We start from the raw sequence: 17,669 nt of genomic DNA on the forward strand, positions 1-17,669 counted from the left end.
ATACGTGAAATTTCTAATTAAGCGATAATATGCCGTTCAGCCATGGAACTGAATATCAATAACCATGAATCACCGTTTTCCGATAAAAATTTTCAAGAATTTTTTTCTACGGGTGACAATTAGTCTTGTACCTACAGGAAAGAGTACAGGGAAGAATTTTTCTTCCGAACAAGACATCCTATCGTAGAACAATTTGAAATGATCAGAAGCCATCAAAATGCTATTGATCAATTCGTCGAATATCAGAGTTACGACTGACTTTAACAATAACGTTGCACAATGCAGACTTACACCCGTAAGCGAACCAATTCCACTATATAATACTGCAAGCATAGTACCTTACATAGATACAGGGAAAGGGGACCGTGAAAATTGAACGAGGAAACACAATCCGAGAATCGGTTTCGCGTCGAACGGTTCAGCGATCGCTTAAGGAAAAGAGCGCACTATTCAGTCTACTCCGGAGAATTACAAAGAGAATGAGATACCCGAACGCGGCAAGAGAGGCAGAGCAGCAATCAAATCTGTTAGGGGTTTTGGTAGCAGACGCGAACGTGTGAGTGAATACGGAGAAGAATGAATGAATGAACGAATGAATGAACGATTGATATTTATTAAATCTCTCGGCTATTTGTCTAACGCAAAGTCTCTTACAGATTTACAATGAAAATGTCAGTACGATCCTGCGATAGACTCGCCGGCACGTTTAGAACACTCTTTAGGCATTTTAGGGAAATTATCGAGCCATAGATCGATACTTTGATTAATTTCATTGCGAGATTTTTGTGTACTTGATTGACTATTCGTCAATTTGTTACGTCCGTAAGCACCGAATATTTCTTTGGAAATAGATTAGTAAAAAACATGGAAATTAAAATGAAACGAACAGATATCGGTGCATCATTTCAAATCGCTTCAAACTGGTTATAAATCTGGTAAATTTGTTCTATTTTACTCCGTAATGAGTTATTTTATCCAATAGACTGTTTTCTACTCTTCTTACGGTCGTAAAAACAGTATTTTTGTTCTTGTTTTCAGTTGTCTATTTAATATGTATTTCCCATTTACTGAGCATAATCAATATCGGTCCAACGTTATAAAATTAAATACTCAACGATGCCAATATGTTGGAAAGAAAGTGTTTCAGTGACGGTAAAATTGCCGGATAAAAAGTATTTCAATGATTTTTTTCTATTATACGACATTTTTAGGTATTAATCCATTACATCCAGATTTTCGAAAAAATGTATATGCTCGCGCGATAACAACACGTTTCGGATAGGTTTTAAAATCAAGAATACAGAAATCTGGCCACTGGTGTTTCATCCGTTACGATAACCGAGCAATAAATATAATTTCCCGGGAGACAACGTCGAAGTGTTAAAAAATAATACTTCTTAGTCTTACATTCATTTCAAACACAAAGAACGAGAAGTTTTCATCCTGCCCAGTAGCCGAGTAAAACTCTGAAAATTTCAGATCCTATCTACAACCGTTTAGGAGATAATTGAGTCCGTGTAACCTCACGAAACGCAAGATTATCTTGAAATCACTAATAGCCATTCTAGCCCAAAGCAACAGTTCTCTTTTCAAAAAAGCGATGAAAAGTGAAAAAAGTTGTTAGATAAATAAAAAAAAAAAAAAGAAAGAAAGAAAGTCTGGAGTGGAAATACCGAAAGGGGTTCGGGAAACTTCACTTTTCTTTCTTGTGTACTGATTCGGATCCCTCGTGCCGTAATTAGTCTCACTTTGGTATGATTAGAAAATAAAGAACGATATCGAAGGAGGAACACTACATAAACCTATTATTGAATGAGAAGTATTAAAGTCACGAATTTCAAAGTTTGGTTTGTAATATATTGTATACCTAATAATACACATGAAGTTTTGGTCTACATTTTTTTGTTTTTTTTTTATAAATTGTACTTATATTTAATAAAAAACACACAGATATGCACAAAGTACTTACGGTAAACTTGTAAAATAGAAAAATTCAAGTCAACAATGTTTTATTTGATATCGAGAAAAGTAGATGCTAAAATTGGATTGTCACTTGGCTGATGGGGAAGTTTATCGGCAATAAATCGGTATCCTCTACTCCTCCTTAAAAGCTACAATCTTAGCGATCAGTGCCATCCGTACATGTACGTACATGCGTGCATACACGGCCAGCTGCCCAAGTCCGTAAACCTTTCCGACGGTTGGCAACAATTCACGTCTACTCTCGTAAAACGAGCGCCATACATTCTGTAATAAAAAGATTAAATTTTCGTCGAGTAAAATATTTTTATAAAAAAAAAAAACAAAAAAAAAAAAAATGGAATTAAATAAAAAAATATTACGCCTTAAGCTACATTTTGAGCTTGCGAAAATTTAATACGTTCACTATTACGATGTTTTATTTTACATGAAAAAAAGCAATGATTTGCGAAACATTATCTAACGGCCCTCGGAAGAAAAAATTGTTCTTCATTTCTGGCACGCATAGAAGTTTCGAATTCAGTTCGATTACTTTTCAGACTGTCGAAAATATCATGATTCAAGATCTGATAGTTATTGTTGAATGAGGAATGGTACGTACATCATGAATATTGTAAATATGTTATGAAACAAAAATTTTGGTAACAAACTAGGCGAACCATGGGTATTGTTGGAAAGTTGGTGATTGGATTATAGTTGCCTGTGCGTTGATTAGCGTGTCAATTTTTTACAGAGCTCTGTAATTCACCAAACACCCTTTCCGGCTCCAGATAAGGTTCTAGTGGCAAGCATATTGGCCGGTAACTCTTGTAGAAATAGAAAGCCACGATTATCGATTGTCGGTGGAATATTGGTTGACAATAGTAATAATAAATAGTAATACCCGTTTATCTTGGGCCAATTTAACCCATGACGGCTGATCCTCCGTAAATTAACGAGAGATAAACACAATGCGCTCTGTTGCATCGTCAGTTGAACGCCAGTATTGACCTACACGTGAATTTGTATCAAGAACTGTAAATTTCCCGACGAAAGGTATCTTGCAAAATTTCTGCGCAACGCTTACGAGGTTTGGGAATATTGTGGTCGTGAACTTCTAATGTACATTTATTTCATTATAAACTCAGCACGCATGACTTATAGGAATCTCATTTTTTATATTATGTGTAGGGGTGGATCATTTCGCATATCTGACCACTAACTAGTTATAAATGTATGAAACGAAGTGCAAATGTACACTCCAAAATTATTGAATCAGAATCAGTTTTACTTGTATCACTCAGGTGTAAGGAAATCGAAAAACAAATTGAATGTATAATAACTGAAACTGATTTTATTATGTGACAGTGTAAAACTGTTAAAAATTATGACTATTATTTTTTTTTTTACTGTTGTCTAGTTGCTGTGCAGTTTTTGGCTTCGCCGAAGACGGAATAAATTGAACGATGCTCTAACTAAACTTCGAGTAATCCAGAGAATAGCGAGAATAGTAACCGCCAGAACTGCGTAAACGTCGAAGAGATTGAGCTCCATGCGGCTCATATTTTTCCCAGGGGAACTCAACGGCCCTCGAGGATGACGGGACGCATGTTCAACGTGCCAAACAGCCGAATCCAAGGGGGACATCGGCCTATCCTTGTACTCTCGAGAAAGCTCCTTCATTCGGCGGGAAATGCTGAAAACAAATTATTCATCGTGTCTGATTATTGAATCAAGTGAGTAGGCCTGAAAACGTCGTCTTAACACCGAGAAGCAAAAAAAAAACAAAGCGATGTATTTGCATAAAAGAGCTAAGTTATCAATTACTTTTACAGTTGTATTATACGATTCTTTCTCTTTTTCGAAGAAAACCGCGTATATTATACATGCGATTTCAAAAAAAAAATAGATTCTTGTGTCTGTGAATGGATCATCTACCGATCTCTTGATCTCATAAGCCATTCGCTGATGTAACCCGTCTCAGATCATTCGTCACTGAATTACTTCGATCGACACTCCCAAAATTTCAATCTCTTTTTCTCCGCCGAGTGAATAGTTGTCTGATAAACTTACTGAAACTTGATTCGCCCATTAATTTCGAACGTCTGTTTGTTACTTTGCCGTTTTGACACTCCGTCGACTCGATGCATTCTTGAATGAAGGAATCGGAAGATATTCAAAACGCAAGCTTTGTGGTCAAAAAGATACATGAAAATTCATGTTCGAAATAACCGGGTGCCGTTTCTCGGTCAAAAATCAGTTCGACATTAAACTGAAAGTGACTCAATTTTTTTCAGCCATCCCTCACCTGCGATCATGAATGGCTCTGTTTAGTCTTTCCAAAATCGTTTCAGTTGTAAGAGACTCGTAGTCGAGAGATAACGCAACCCCCTTTTTGACGAGTAAATCAATGTTCATGTACTGATCCAGGTAAAATGGCATTCCAACCAGCGGCACTCCCCACCAGACGGCCTCTTGAGTGCTGAGAAGTCCAGAATGAGACCAAAGGACTCGGACTTTTGGATGAGCTGTGTGCGAAGAAATTGTTCAATTACATTTCGGTCCTACGATTTCGGCTTCATATGTTACGCGGCAAACGTTTTGGCATTGTTCCGTTCAAAACTTTCAACGAAATTTCGGACAAGGGAAATTAAAATTTCAATCAATGAATAACGTATAAGCGACAAAAGCAGGCGACCGAATTTGGTCGATAAATCGCCCGTAACATTTGATTACTCACCCAAAACGTCGTTCTGTGGCAGCCACTTTCTTATCATCACGTTTTTTGGCCTGCCCGGCAAGTCAGTGGCCTCAAATTTCCATAAAACATGCTGCTTCAGCTGACCTAGCGCAGCTAGAATTATTTTTATTTTGTCCGATCCCAAGGTGCTGCTTTGTATATTAGATCCGAATGATATTACAATTGCGCCGTGTTCCGCATCGTCGAGAAATTTCCGAATATCCTGGTTTAAACATAAAATATTAAAAGACATCAAGGTTGAAGCTTGCAATGTCAGTGTAACGAGTATAAATTTTATGGAATACGAATGAGCCGCTGGAACTACCCAACTTTCATAGGATATAGCAAAAAAACTTAAGTGGAAATTTAGTATAATTTATCAGTTGAAATTCATTTGGTATTGCTATTTTCCAGAACCTTCGATATTATTAGAGAGAATGAATTTTATGTCCACATTTTGTTTATGTTACAAAGTTACTATAATTATCAACTCCGAGGTGATAATCTACGCAGCAATTAATCAGATTTTCCTTCAGAAATACTTTCTATATACAGTAAAATGAGAATTACTCTTGGAATCAAACAAAATGTATAAAAACTTGCTTGCTCGATCGGTAAAATGGCAAACAGAAGTAACTGTGCACATTTCAATCAATGTATACATTTCTGGACGGAACGAGAATATTACAATTTATCACTCCTTTTAAGAGTAATCAACAAGTAAACCAGGCATAGTACGGTTCCTAAAGACATTTATTTGAGAAATCCATCGAGAGGAGAAAATGGAAAATAAATCCAGAGCTGTCAAACCTAAAAAAATTAATGCCATTGCAAAACTGAAGTATACATAGCAATAAATTAAGAAGAGATAAGTAAGCGGAAGTATTAGAATTTACGAAACTATTTTGCACAAAGTCGCTGAAACAGATTTCGTATTTTCAGCTCTCTATTCAATATTACTCTTTGTTGATCATGATCTATATCGGTGCAATTTTGTGAAATGAAATACTTAACAATGGCAGCATATTGGAAAAAGTGTCTCAATGACCTTGTTTGATCCCCGTAATATGGCAAGAAAAACAACAACACTTATAATTGATAAAACTTCGTTGAAAATCAGTCCAGCAGTTCGTGAATTCATCACAAACTCATTTATAAAAGTAGCAGTTTTTGCGCCACATTCAAATATTTTACGTAACAAGAAAACTGGAGGCCTTTCAGACAACTGTGCACCCTATTTTACTTCCAAAAACACAAGCACACGTTGGCAAAAATTCTGTGAAAATCGATTGGGCGATCCTCCAATTTTGCGTCAACAAACAGAAAATCGAACCGTTTTACTCACAGCTTTCGCTCTCTTTTTACCTGCCTGAAGCTGTTCGATATTTACCTGAGGCAGTGGTTTCGAATCCTTGATGTGCAATCCACCGACTTCGATTACGTTCGGAGGTGAAAATGCTGCCGGATCTAAAACCGCGTAGCTGTTCGTCAGCATGATGCTGACGTTTTTCTCGATTTCGCTGATCGATCTGGTCATCTTTCTGCCAATGAATTTCTCAGCGAGTTCCTGCTGCCTTGGCATGTAGTAGAAGTGGCGTAAGAGGTCGTCAATCTCGTAGTAAAAAAAATTCATTGTCTTCTCCCAAATACTGAAGGGCTGAATTTTCCCGAAATAAGGAAAGGTCCTGATTGCTGGCCAATTATTGCCCCCCACAACGTCTTTTACCCAATTAGGTGCGCCGAATGGTGTGAATCCAACTATAGCTGGATTTCCTTGAACAATCTGAAACACCGGAACGGACAAAAGGGAGGGGTTGGTTCACTGCCATTCAATAAGCGTGGAGGTTTTTGAATCACAAGCGGGACTCGAATTTACGATTCATTTTTTCAAGTCTTTTGACTGGATTAGTAGTTGAATCCTCTTAGATTCGCGTTTAGTCCGAAGGCGTTTTACTCTACCTCCCACATCCCGTAAAAACACTGGCCATACGTCAAGTCTTGAACTATGACGTCGATCTTCGTGTGTCTGACCATTTCTAAGGCCCTCTTGGCTCCGTCGGTCGCCATTTGCCGTTCACACATTTCGTTACCGATTTCGTGGATCAGCCACGCCATTTGCGTCACACTTACTTGTAACCATTCTACTGGGGCAAAGTCTTGGCTTTTGAGAAAATCGTCCATAACGTGCTCGAACACCTGTCATTAAAAAACAAAAGTTTTATACCGCATCAGTATCTCAACGTTTTGCAATTATCCGTTCAACATTTTGTTGATTTTATCGTCCATATATTAACCAGTAATGCAGAGATGAAATGCCGGAAAATTATAACGGTACGCGTATCAACTTGATGGGCTAAAACATTTGTGATGAAAAAATATTTCCGACAAGTTTTCACCAAATTGCGAAACGATTTTAATTATTCCGACAAACTTTGGAAAAGTCTCACGAACTTCTTACGATTTCTCATTATATTCTCTCGTTTACTTTCACGGAGTTTGAATACTTTCAGAGATTTTATGAAGATTGTATGATTGCTTCTCAGATACTGGCACAGATTTTTACGAAAACTGCAAAAAATAGGAACTTATTGTTTCGGTACTTTTTCCAAAATACCGCTGAGAAATTTCCCTCCTAAGGAATTATCAGTAAACTACGTAGCTCTATTTTGGACACTTTTGAGCTACCACTACCACCCCCCCCCCCTCCCGCCCATTTAAAAAAAAATTTTGTACATTCAAAAATGAATACACAAGCAGTTTTTTTTCAAATTTTTATTATTCGAAACATCCGTAAGAACAAATGGTCGGAACCAGCCACGCTTTCAAACCATTATTAACGGTAAAAGATTTGTATTCGACTTTTTGGTGATAATCAAGCTTAGTTTCAAGTGTACCTGTCAAGCACGTGGTTGAAACCCGTGACTGCCAAATAGAAAATATTGCGCGCGAAAAACCGAATGAAAATTAAATACCGACCGAAGTTGCGGTTCCGGTTTCTACCACTTTCGGCAAAAAATGCTAATTTCGCCCTGACGGAAAAAAACTCCAACTTGGGTGTAAGTTCGTACCTCTAACTTTCTTCTTATGGGAAATTAGCATTATCTAGGAGTTGGGGGTACGAATTTACACCCAAGTTGTGGTTTTTTTTCCGTGAGGGTGGCGGCAGCTTCGATTTCAGCCAATTTGTGGCCGAAACCGACGTTCGTGTCGTGTCGGGCATTCTCGGGTATGTTCGAGAAACGGATTTCCTCGTATAGTCTACACCGCTTGTTGAGCATAACCTCAGTTCGCCAGCCGGCGTTTAATCGTTAGGTGTGTCTCTGATTCTGTGAAAACAGTGGTGAGTATTTTCAAGAATTTTGTTTGTTTTTTTTTGTTGTTAATTGGTTCATCATTGAAAACTTAAAAATTGATATAAGTTGTAGTTTTATGGTTTTCGTGTTGAAAATTTTGTACCTACATTGTATTTCAAAAATAAAGTGGTGTCTTAATAAATTGTAGTTTTTTTTTTATTTAACCCGATCGAATAATCTGTTACAAAGCTAGAAAAAACACTAGATTTCAGGGTATAATGAAAATTCAACCAATCTTTAACTTAACCATACCAAGTTTCGATTTCGGTTACGGTTTCGGTTGAGAATCACGTTTCAGTCAGATACTAATCAGAATGCATGGGTTATAGTCTCAGAGCTAGCGACCAAATCGGTCAGAGTACAGAGTGACTGTTTGCGATAAAAATTAAAGTTGCTGAGCCCACATTTTTTTTATTTTTTTTGCCGACTCCCCTACACCCGCACCCACCGCCCACGGCCTGCCAGCACGAAGACTATCCGAAAAGGTTATTGAGGCAAGTATCTAATGGAGTTTTATGACTGCTGAAGCCACATGACCGATTTGGTCGCTAGCTCTCCGTCTATATTATAAAACCACGTATCGCAGACTGGCCCTTCCCCCGGTGGCCATGTAACTCATTGTCAGCGTAGCCTTGCATCGCCTCCCCCCCCCCTCATTCGACCTTCCTCAAAGTAAATACATGGCTTATGGACAGTCCATCTCTGATTTCGTTTCATCATTTTTCTGTTTTGGTAATGGATTTTTGAAATATTTGTAGAAGTAATTTCAATTTTTATTTCCAAACAAAACTCACCTCGAATCTCAGTTTCTTTATTAGAACTTTGGAAACATCCTAAGATTTTTATTAAAATCTCCAAAAGTGTTCCGATTACGTGAAAGTAATCAGCATCAAATCTAAGGTAACCAGAATTTATAATTACTTCGCCGAAATTTTTCAGATATTTCTTCAGAAACATTGCCTTTAATCTTCTCCCCACCAATGGTTTTTCAAATCTTTTTTACCCCCGGGCAGATAAATAACAACTTGGAATCGTATTAAGAAAGTCGGGACCAAGTTTTGTAAACTTAGTACTTGGAAAGCGTGTTAAATATTCTCTAATCCCTGGACTCGAAAATAAAAATTGAAGACTTTTTTCCAACGTAACAAGCGATAACTCACGAAAGATTGAGTTCGATTCTGCGTTCCTTCATCTTGGTCAAACTTTGTCTCGCGGAGACCAAGCGCGTAAATATTGTGCCCATTTCGCGCCAAGCCTCTCATGAGTTCGGAAAACCAAATGTGGTGAGAATTCGAGGGCAGCGTTGATATCCCCAAAATATTCAGAGTCGATGCAACAGGTGCGTTGCATGAAATTACGAAGAGTCCAATTATCACGGAACTGTAGAACGAGCGATCCATCTTTCAACTGACGTAGGCGAACACGAACTAACGGATCCGCTACTCTGTAAGGACTGCAAGCTGATACTGCAATATGCTCGACCTCGAATCGTCTCGCCTCGTCGGGCAGCAGCAATTTTTTGACCCATCTATTTTAATCATTCAATTCGCACACGCCATGCACTGTAAGCGATTCCACTTCTGCTTGCATACCTATATTCACACTCTCACTAATACGAACGAGACGTGATAGGCGAGTCGAGAATGCAAATAACTTCTCATAGCCGACGGCGAAAAATTGTGCATTCGCACGTCTGTGTTCTTACGAGATACATTAATGCACATTTACGCAATCATTCGTACTCGCTCAAAGTATAATTTTATTAATGTGTGTGCAGCAGATTCGTTTTATCGCGGTAATATATACCTGTAAACTTTTTATCATGTGAGTATTTTTGGAAACTGTTTGTGAACTGTCATTGATAATTGCAGACTCTGAATAATTCTCAAAGTCAGTCTGTCCCAACAAAAGTGATTTTGTTGACGTCTACGCATTTTTTAAGCAAAATTCCTTTGCAATAAAAGTTTATCAGTTTTTACACCGAGTTTAAAAATAAACTGTCTACAATAAAGCAATTAGGAGTTCAGCTGTGGTTGAAGAAGTCAAAGTCAAATCGATTGAGTTGAATGGTATAAAAAAAAAATCTCTTTATACAAAAGAGAATCAAAAACGGTATACACGAATGAAAAAAACTTGAATTATTTAAAAATTTCCAACTGATCATATTAACAAAGATGAACAAATTGCCCTTCTTACTCTTATTGGATCGATAAAATTTTTTAGTTCACTTTTTTGAATCACAGAGTCACGTTTTTTGAATCGAAATCGTTTGAAATTTGCTTAATTTTTGCTAAACATGTACCCTCCACCATTATTTTTGTTTTCTTGTTTTTCCTTCTGCATAAAAGTAATGGCGTAATTTTGCATAAAGATTGGCTGAATAATAAATTTTGACATCTGTAAGTATGATTTTGCACTTTCACCGTCTAATTCAATCGTTCGCAATACCATTTATTTTACACATAAGACAGCAATGTTTTTCAGGGTAGATTACGTAACAAATTACCCGAAGATGTCGGCAATAGCAATAATTACTTTAATCAAAACACCTATAATGCAATTATGAACTTTGAAAAGTTGTGTGGTAACTAACATAGCGCGATTGAAATTTAGTTGAATCGTTTTAGATTTCAACCTGAACATTCATCTCTGAAACTTTGTAAAACACATTTTCAATTCGATTTTCATGTTCAGAAAGTTATATAAGGAACTAGTTACAAAGCAACACAGTTGTGACTTTTTCTCACTCGGACTTATCACAATTTTCGTTCAAAGGGTAAAAACCAGGCAGCTAAAAACGTGGGAGAGTTTTGGAAATTTATATTCCGGATGCCAGTCATTCAATTCGATTAGGATTTTTTTTCGTTACAAAAGTGCGTAAAGTGTCAGCTAAAATGACATTATTATTGTTTATTGGAACTCATTAACAACAGAAAACAGAGCCAATGACAATAACGTCATCCGTTTCGCTCGGTGACATGTTTTGCGGTGCTCATAATCTCTCAAAAAAGGCTCGAAAAATTTACTCCGAATTCCGAGACGATATAATTTTTGGATAGTAGATCTTTTTTCACCTCAACCTTACACCTCATATTTCTTTTCCTTTTTGCCTACAGTTAATGACCGATCAAGGTTAAAGTTCAAACTTTCGTCCAGAACTCACGACTTTTTGATTTGATAAACAAAAGAACACGCTAATTGAAAAACAACGGGCTCGTGATGGAAAACAGTAACAATGAAATTGAAATAAGAGATCTATGTCCAAATGAATGATTAGTGAAACCAATGTACACAAATCACAGTGTAAAACTGTTAATAATTATGACTCAATTATTTACCTATTGTAGTCTAGTCAATGTGCAGCTTTCGGCTTTGCCGAAGATGGAATAAGTAGAACGATGCTCTAACTAAACTTCGAGTAATCCAGAGAATAGCGAGAATAGTAACCGCCAGAACTGCGTAAACGTCGAAGAGATTGAGCTCCATGCGGCTCATATTTTTCCCAGGGGAACTCAACGGCCCTCGAGGATGACGGGACGCATGTTCAACGTGCCAAACAGCCGAATCCAAGGGGGACATCGGCCTATCCTTGTACTCTCGAGAAAGCTCCTTCATTCGGCGGGTAATGCTGAAAACAAATTATTCATCGTGTCTGATTATTGAATCAAGTGAGTAGGCCTGAAAACGTCGTCTTAACACCGAGAAGCAAAAAAAAAACAAAGCGATGTATTTGCATAAAAGAGCTAAGTTATCAATTACTTTTACAGTTGTATTATACGATTCTTTCTCTTTTTCGAAGAAAACCGCGTATATTATACGTGCGATTTCAAAAAAAAAATAGATTCTTGTGTCTGTGAATGGATCATCTACCGATCTCTTGATCTCATGAGCCATTCGCTGATGTAACCCGTCTCAGATCATTCGTCACTGAATTACTTCGATCGACACTCCCAAAATTTCAATCTCTTTTTCTCCGCCGAGTGAATAGTTGTCTGATAAACTTACTGAAACTTGATTCGCCCATTAATTTCGAACGTCTGTTTGTTACTTTGCCGTTTTGAACTCCGTCGACTCGATGCATTCTTGAATGAAAGAATCGCAAGATATTCAAAACGCAAGCTTTGTGGTCAAAAAGATACATGAAAATTCATGTTCGAAATAACCGGGTGCCGTTTCTCGGTCAAAAATCAGTTCGACATTAAACTGAAAGTGACTCAATTTTTTTAGCCATCTCTCACCTGCGATCATGAATGGCTCTGTTTAGTCTTTCCAAAATCGTTTCAGTTGTAAGAGACTCGTAGTCGAGAGATAACGCAACCCCTTTTTTGACGAGTAAGTCAATGTTCATATGCTGATCCAAAAAAAATGGCGTTCCAACCAGCGGCACTCCCCACCAGACGGCCTCTTGAGTGCTGAGAAGTCCAGAATGAGACCAAAGGACTCGGACTTTTGGATGAGCTGTGTGCGAAGAAATTGTTCAATTACATTTCGGTCCTACGATTTCGGCTTCATATGTTACACGGCAACCGTTTTGGCATTGTTCCGTTCAAAACTTTCAACGAAATTTCGGACAAGGGAAATTAAAATTTCAGTCAATGAATAACGTATAAGCGACAAAAGCAGGCGACCGAATTTGGTCGACAAATCGCCCGTAACATTTGATTACTCACCCAAAACGTCGTTCTGTGGCAGCCACTTTCTTATCATCACGTTTTTTGGCCTGCCCGGCAAGTCAGTGGCCTCAAATTTCCATAAAACGTGCTGCTTCAGCTGACCTAGCGCAGCTAGAATTATTTTTATTTTGTCCGATTCCAAGGTGCTGCTTTGTATATTAGATCCGAATGATATTACAATTGCGCCGTGTTCCGCATCGTCGAGAAATTTTCGAATATCCTGGTTTAAATATAAAACATTAAAGGACATCAAGCTTGAAGCTTGCAGTTTCAGTGTAACGAATATACAATTTACGGAACAAAAATGAGTCGCAGAAACTATCCAACTTTTATAGGATGTGGCAAAAAAATGAACTTAAAATTCTCAATCATTTGAAATTCACTTGCTATCAATGTTTCGTAGAATAGATTAGTTTCCCAGACAATAATTGAAAAGATGTCCTTTCATAAATATTCACAATAATTTATTATAAAATGGAATTTGCTACTCGAATCTAGCGAAATGTAGAAAAACTTTCTTGCTCAGACGGTAAAATGGCGAAGATAAGCAGCTTTTTGCACATTCTAATCGGCTTATAAATTTTCAGATGGAAAAAGAACATTCCAATTAATCAGTACTTTCAAAAAGAATAAACAAGTGAAACAAGCATGGTACAATTTTCGAAGAAATTTATTTAAGAAATCCATCGAAACGAGAAAATGGAAAATAAAGAAGAGCTGTCAAACCTAGAAAAATTAATACGTGACTGGAAGTATAGGAATTGACAAGACTGTTTTCTACAAATTCTCTGAAACAGATGCTATTTGTTGATCATGATTAATACCGATGTAATATTGTAAAATTAAATACTTAACGATGCCAACGTATTGAAAAACAGTGTCTCAGTGAATTTGTTTGATTCCCAGAATAAGGCAAGAAAAATATCAACACTTATAATTAATAAAACTTCGGTGAGAATCAGTCCAGCATTTCGTGAATTAATCATAAACTCATTTATGAAAGTAGCAGTTTTTGAGCTAGATTAAAATGTTTTATGCGACAAGAAAACTCGAGGCTTTTCAGACAACTGTGCACCCTATTCGACTTCCGAAAACATGAGCACACGTTGGCAAAAATTCTGTCAAAATCGATTGGGCGATCCTCCAATTTTGCGTCAACAAACAGAAAATCGAACCGTTTTACTCACAGCTTTTGCTCTCTTTTTACCTGCCTGAAGCTGTTCGATATTTACCTGAGGCAGTGGTTTCGAATCCTTGATGTGCAATCCACCGACTTCGATTACGTTCGGAGGTAAAAATGCTGCCGGATCTAAGACCGCGTAGCTGTTCGTCAGCATGATGCTGACGTTTTTCTCGATTTCGCTGACCGATCTGGTCATCTTTCTGCCAATGAATTTCTCAGCGAGTTCCTGCTGTCTTGGCATGTAGTAGAATTCGCGAAAGAGGTCGTCAAGCTCGTAGTAAAAAAAATTCAATGTCTTCTCCCAAATACTGAACGGCTGAGTTTGCCGGAAATAAGGAAAGGTCCTGATTGCTGGCCAATTATTGCCCCCCACAACGTCTTTTACCCAATTAGGTGCGCCGAATGGTGTGAATCCAACTATAGCTGGATTTCCTTGAACAATCTGAAACACCGGAACGGACAAAAGGGAGGAGTTGGTTCATTGCCATTCAATAAGCGTGGAGGTTTTTGAATCACAAGCGGGACTCGAATTTACGATTCATTTTTTCAAGTCTTTTGACTGGATTAGTAGTTGAATCTTCCTAGATTCGCGTTTAGTCCGAAGGCGTTTTACTCTACCTCCCACATCCCGTAAAAACACTGGCCATACGTCAAGTCCTGAACTATGACATCGATCCTCGTTTGTCTGACCGTTTCTAAGGCCCTCTTCGCACCGTCGGTCGCCATTTGTCGTTCACACATATCGTTACCTACTTTGTGGTTCAGCCACGAAATCTCCGTTACACTTAATCGTAACCATTCTACCGGGGAAAACACGGGGCTTCTGTGAAAATCGTCTATAACGCTCTCGAATACCTGTCATTATAAACAAAAGTCAACCAAATTACTATCTGCAAGTCTATTTAAGTTTTTGCAATTATTCGTTTGAAATTTCTTAATTTTTGTCGGTCAACATATTAACCACGAATCTTGGGTTGAAAGGCTACAAAATTATAATTCCACGAATGACATCTCGAGGGACTAAAATTATTTTTCATGAAAATACATTTTCGACAATATCGTAACAAAATTCTGCGTGATTATGATAATTCTGACAAGTTCTGAAAAAGCCTTACGAACATATCATCGTCTTTCATTACACTCCGATTACTTTTACGTAATTCGAACACTTTCAGAGATTTTGTTGAGATTTTATGAACGGTTCTCAGATACTGGCACAGATTCTCATGAAAATTGCAAAAAATAGGACCTTACCAAATGTTCCAGAACTTCCTCTACAGTATCACTCAAAAACTTCCCTCCTAATCACCTGAATTAGTTTCATCATTTCTCCGTTTCCTCAATTGACTTTTGAAATATCTGTAGAAGTATTTTCAATTTTAATTTCCAGACGAAAGTCACCTCGAATCTCAATTTCTTCATTGGAACTTTGGAAACATCCTAAAATTTTCATTAAAACCTCCAAAAGTGTTCCGATTACGTGAAAGTAATCAGCATCAAATCTAAGATAGCCAGAGTTTATAATTACCTCGCCAAAATTTTTCAGATATTTCTTCAGAAACATTGCCTTTAATCTTCTCCCCACCAATGATTTTTCAAATCTTTTTTTACCCCCGGGCAGATAAATAACAACTTGGAATCGTATTAAGAAAGTCGAGACCAAGTTTTGTAAACTTAGTACTTGGAAAGCGTGTTAAATATTCTATAATCCCTAGACTCGGAAAAAAAAAATTTAAGACTTTTTTTCAACGTAACAAGCGATAACTCACGAAAGATTGAGTTCGATTCTGCGTTCCTTCATCTTGGTCAAACTTTGTCTCGCGGAGACCAAGCGCGTAAATATTGTGCCCATTTCGCGCCAAGCCTCTCATGAGTTCGGAAAACCAAATGTGGTGAGAATTCGAGGGCAGCGTTGATATCCCCAAAATATTCAGAGTCGATGCAACAGGTGCGTTGCATGAAATTACGAAGAGTCCAATTATCACGGAACTGTAGAACGAGTGATCCATCTTTCAACTGACGTAGGCGAACACGAACTATAAACAGATTCAGAATCGTCCTCTGCCACTACGCAAGCTGAACTGTGAGTCTGTGAAGACTGATTTAAAATAGTTTGAACCGCTAATTACATATACAATCTTCTTTTTATGTTGTAAGCAACGTTACGAACCATTTACTTTTGTCATATTTGGTAAATACGTGTGGTTCAATGTCCACTTGGATATTTGTGTACTCTTACCAATACCAAGTCTGTCTATAATAGGCGAAATTCCTCGGTGCGATAAGAAAGAATCAGTATACGGTCGAGTAAAGAACTAAATGACGTAACAGAATCATAGTAAAAGTTCAAGACAATAATTAAGTTGGATTTCATTAAAAGAATATGAATTCTCCGTATGAATCAAAATTCGAAACGGTAAATTGGAATGAAAAAAGTTAAGCTACTGGAATATTTTTCAAAAGTTCACATCGGCGTTTCATAATAAACCGCCACTTTCAATCTCTCAATTAGTTTGCTTCAGTTGACATTTTTTCGACTGTTTCACTTCCTCTCCCTCCTTTTTTCTCCAAAATCAAAGTTGACGTTAAAAAAATACTAGACAAACAACTGAATTCTTATGACTGCGACTATTGGAATTAAAAGAGTGAGTATGTAAATCTTTGTCAAACTTTACTTTACTTTACGAATTTAACTTTGATATCAATGTAAGGCATAAAAGAGTCTTAAAGTGATATATGCGATAAAGATTATCAGATTAGCTAACATGAGTTTCAAAATAGGGTTTGGAGAAAAAATTCGCGACAGAATATCAACAGAAAAAAAAGGATTATTGAAGCATAGATTTTTTCCAAATCTCAGAAACGCGATTGTTCCAATGAGCATCACACGGCCTTGGAATACAAATATTCTTTCTGAACGGTTCCTGAAAATGATTTTTTACGTGCATTTTCAATGGAAAACAGTTACATGGCACGGCACTTAGACTTGAACTAAAAGAGCCCTTAAGAGCAACCAAGATTGTAACCTCGGGGAGGTAAAAAATTTCAAAACTGAAACTCCAGTTATATAATACAGAATGTAAACAGGAAGCTAATTGTTTCCGATGAAGAATGTGACAAAAGTTATCGTTTAGTGATGAAAGGGGACACATAGTGACTTAATTAAAAAACAGTAATTTTTCATAGTGAAAAAAGTAACCACTTACCATACCAAAACTGGCCTTGTTCTTGATATCTACGATCGATCATGGTCCAAATTTTTTACGAAGCTAAAGAATTCCACTCATCGAAAGATGACAAAGTTTCAGAGTGTTCATGGGTCACAAACGAGTTATTCTCATTGATAAAAAAACATTCTACAGTAATGGAAAAGTTTGAAATGAATTAAATTATTATCTGGAGATTGAATGGATTAGATTTTGAGATCTCGCAATCGATATATTATAACAATTTTTTTATTCATGAACCACTCAACATGTATATTGTCAACTAATAAAGTCAACAAACTCATAACAACAGAGTCATATCATGTGTTCACGCCTAGTGCGTTCAGTGTAGCTTAAGGTGTAGTGCCTCTTGATTAGTCTGTAGTTTCGGCGCTCAAAACCAGAGGGCAGGCGGGTGCCGCTTGAGGCTCCGATAACGTCGAGCGCGCAGATTTGGGTAGTTAGATTTCGGTAGCGAACGAGTGCGGACGTCCTGATAGAGGCCCCGTTGCAGGCTTACGCGGGTGTACACTTCGGGACAATGAGTCTGACACG

General features: G+C 37.5%; 1 protein-coding gene across 1 annotated transcript; it reads right to left on the reverse strand.

The window, feature by feature from the left end:
- Positions 1–3,069: 3,069 nt before the first annotated feature.
- LOC107227458 lies at positions 3,070–15,939 on the reverse strand. Its single transcript, XM_046730466.1, has 12 exons — positions 15,678–15,939; positions 14,527–14,763; positions 13,958–14,350; positions 12,723–12,945; positions 12,291–12,510; positions 11,404–11,680; positions 9,213–9,452; positions 6,659–6,895; positions 6,090–6,482; positions 4,700–4,922; positions 4,268–4,487; positions 3,070–3,655 (listed from the first exon to the last, which is right to left on the reverse strand). Exons 1-12 carry the CDS (start codon positions 15,915–15,917, stop codon positions 3,376–3,378), a joined length of 3,183 nt encoding a protein of 1,060 aa, XP_046586422.1. The 5' UTR covers positions 15,918–15,939; the 3' UTR covers positions 3,070–3,375.
- Between the last annotated feature and the right edge of the window lie 1,730 nt (positions 15,940–17,669).

Source organism: Neodiprion lecontei, chromosome 2, assembly GCF_021901455.1.
Source record: "Neodiprion lecontei isolate iyNeoLeco1 chromosome 2, iyNeoLeco1.1, whole genome shotgun sequence".
NCBI classification, from domain to species: Eukaryota; Metazoa; Arthropoda; class Insecta; order Hymenoptera; family Diprionidae; genus Neodiprion; species Neodiprion lecontei.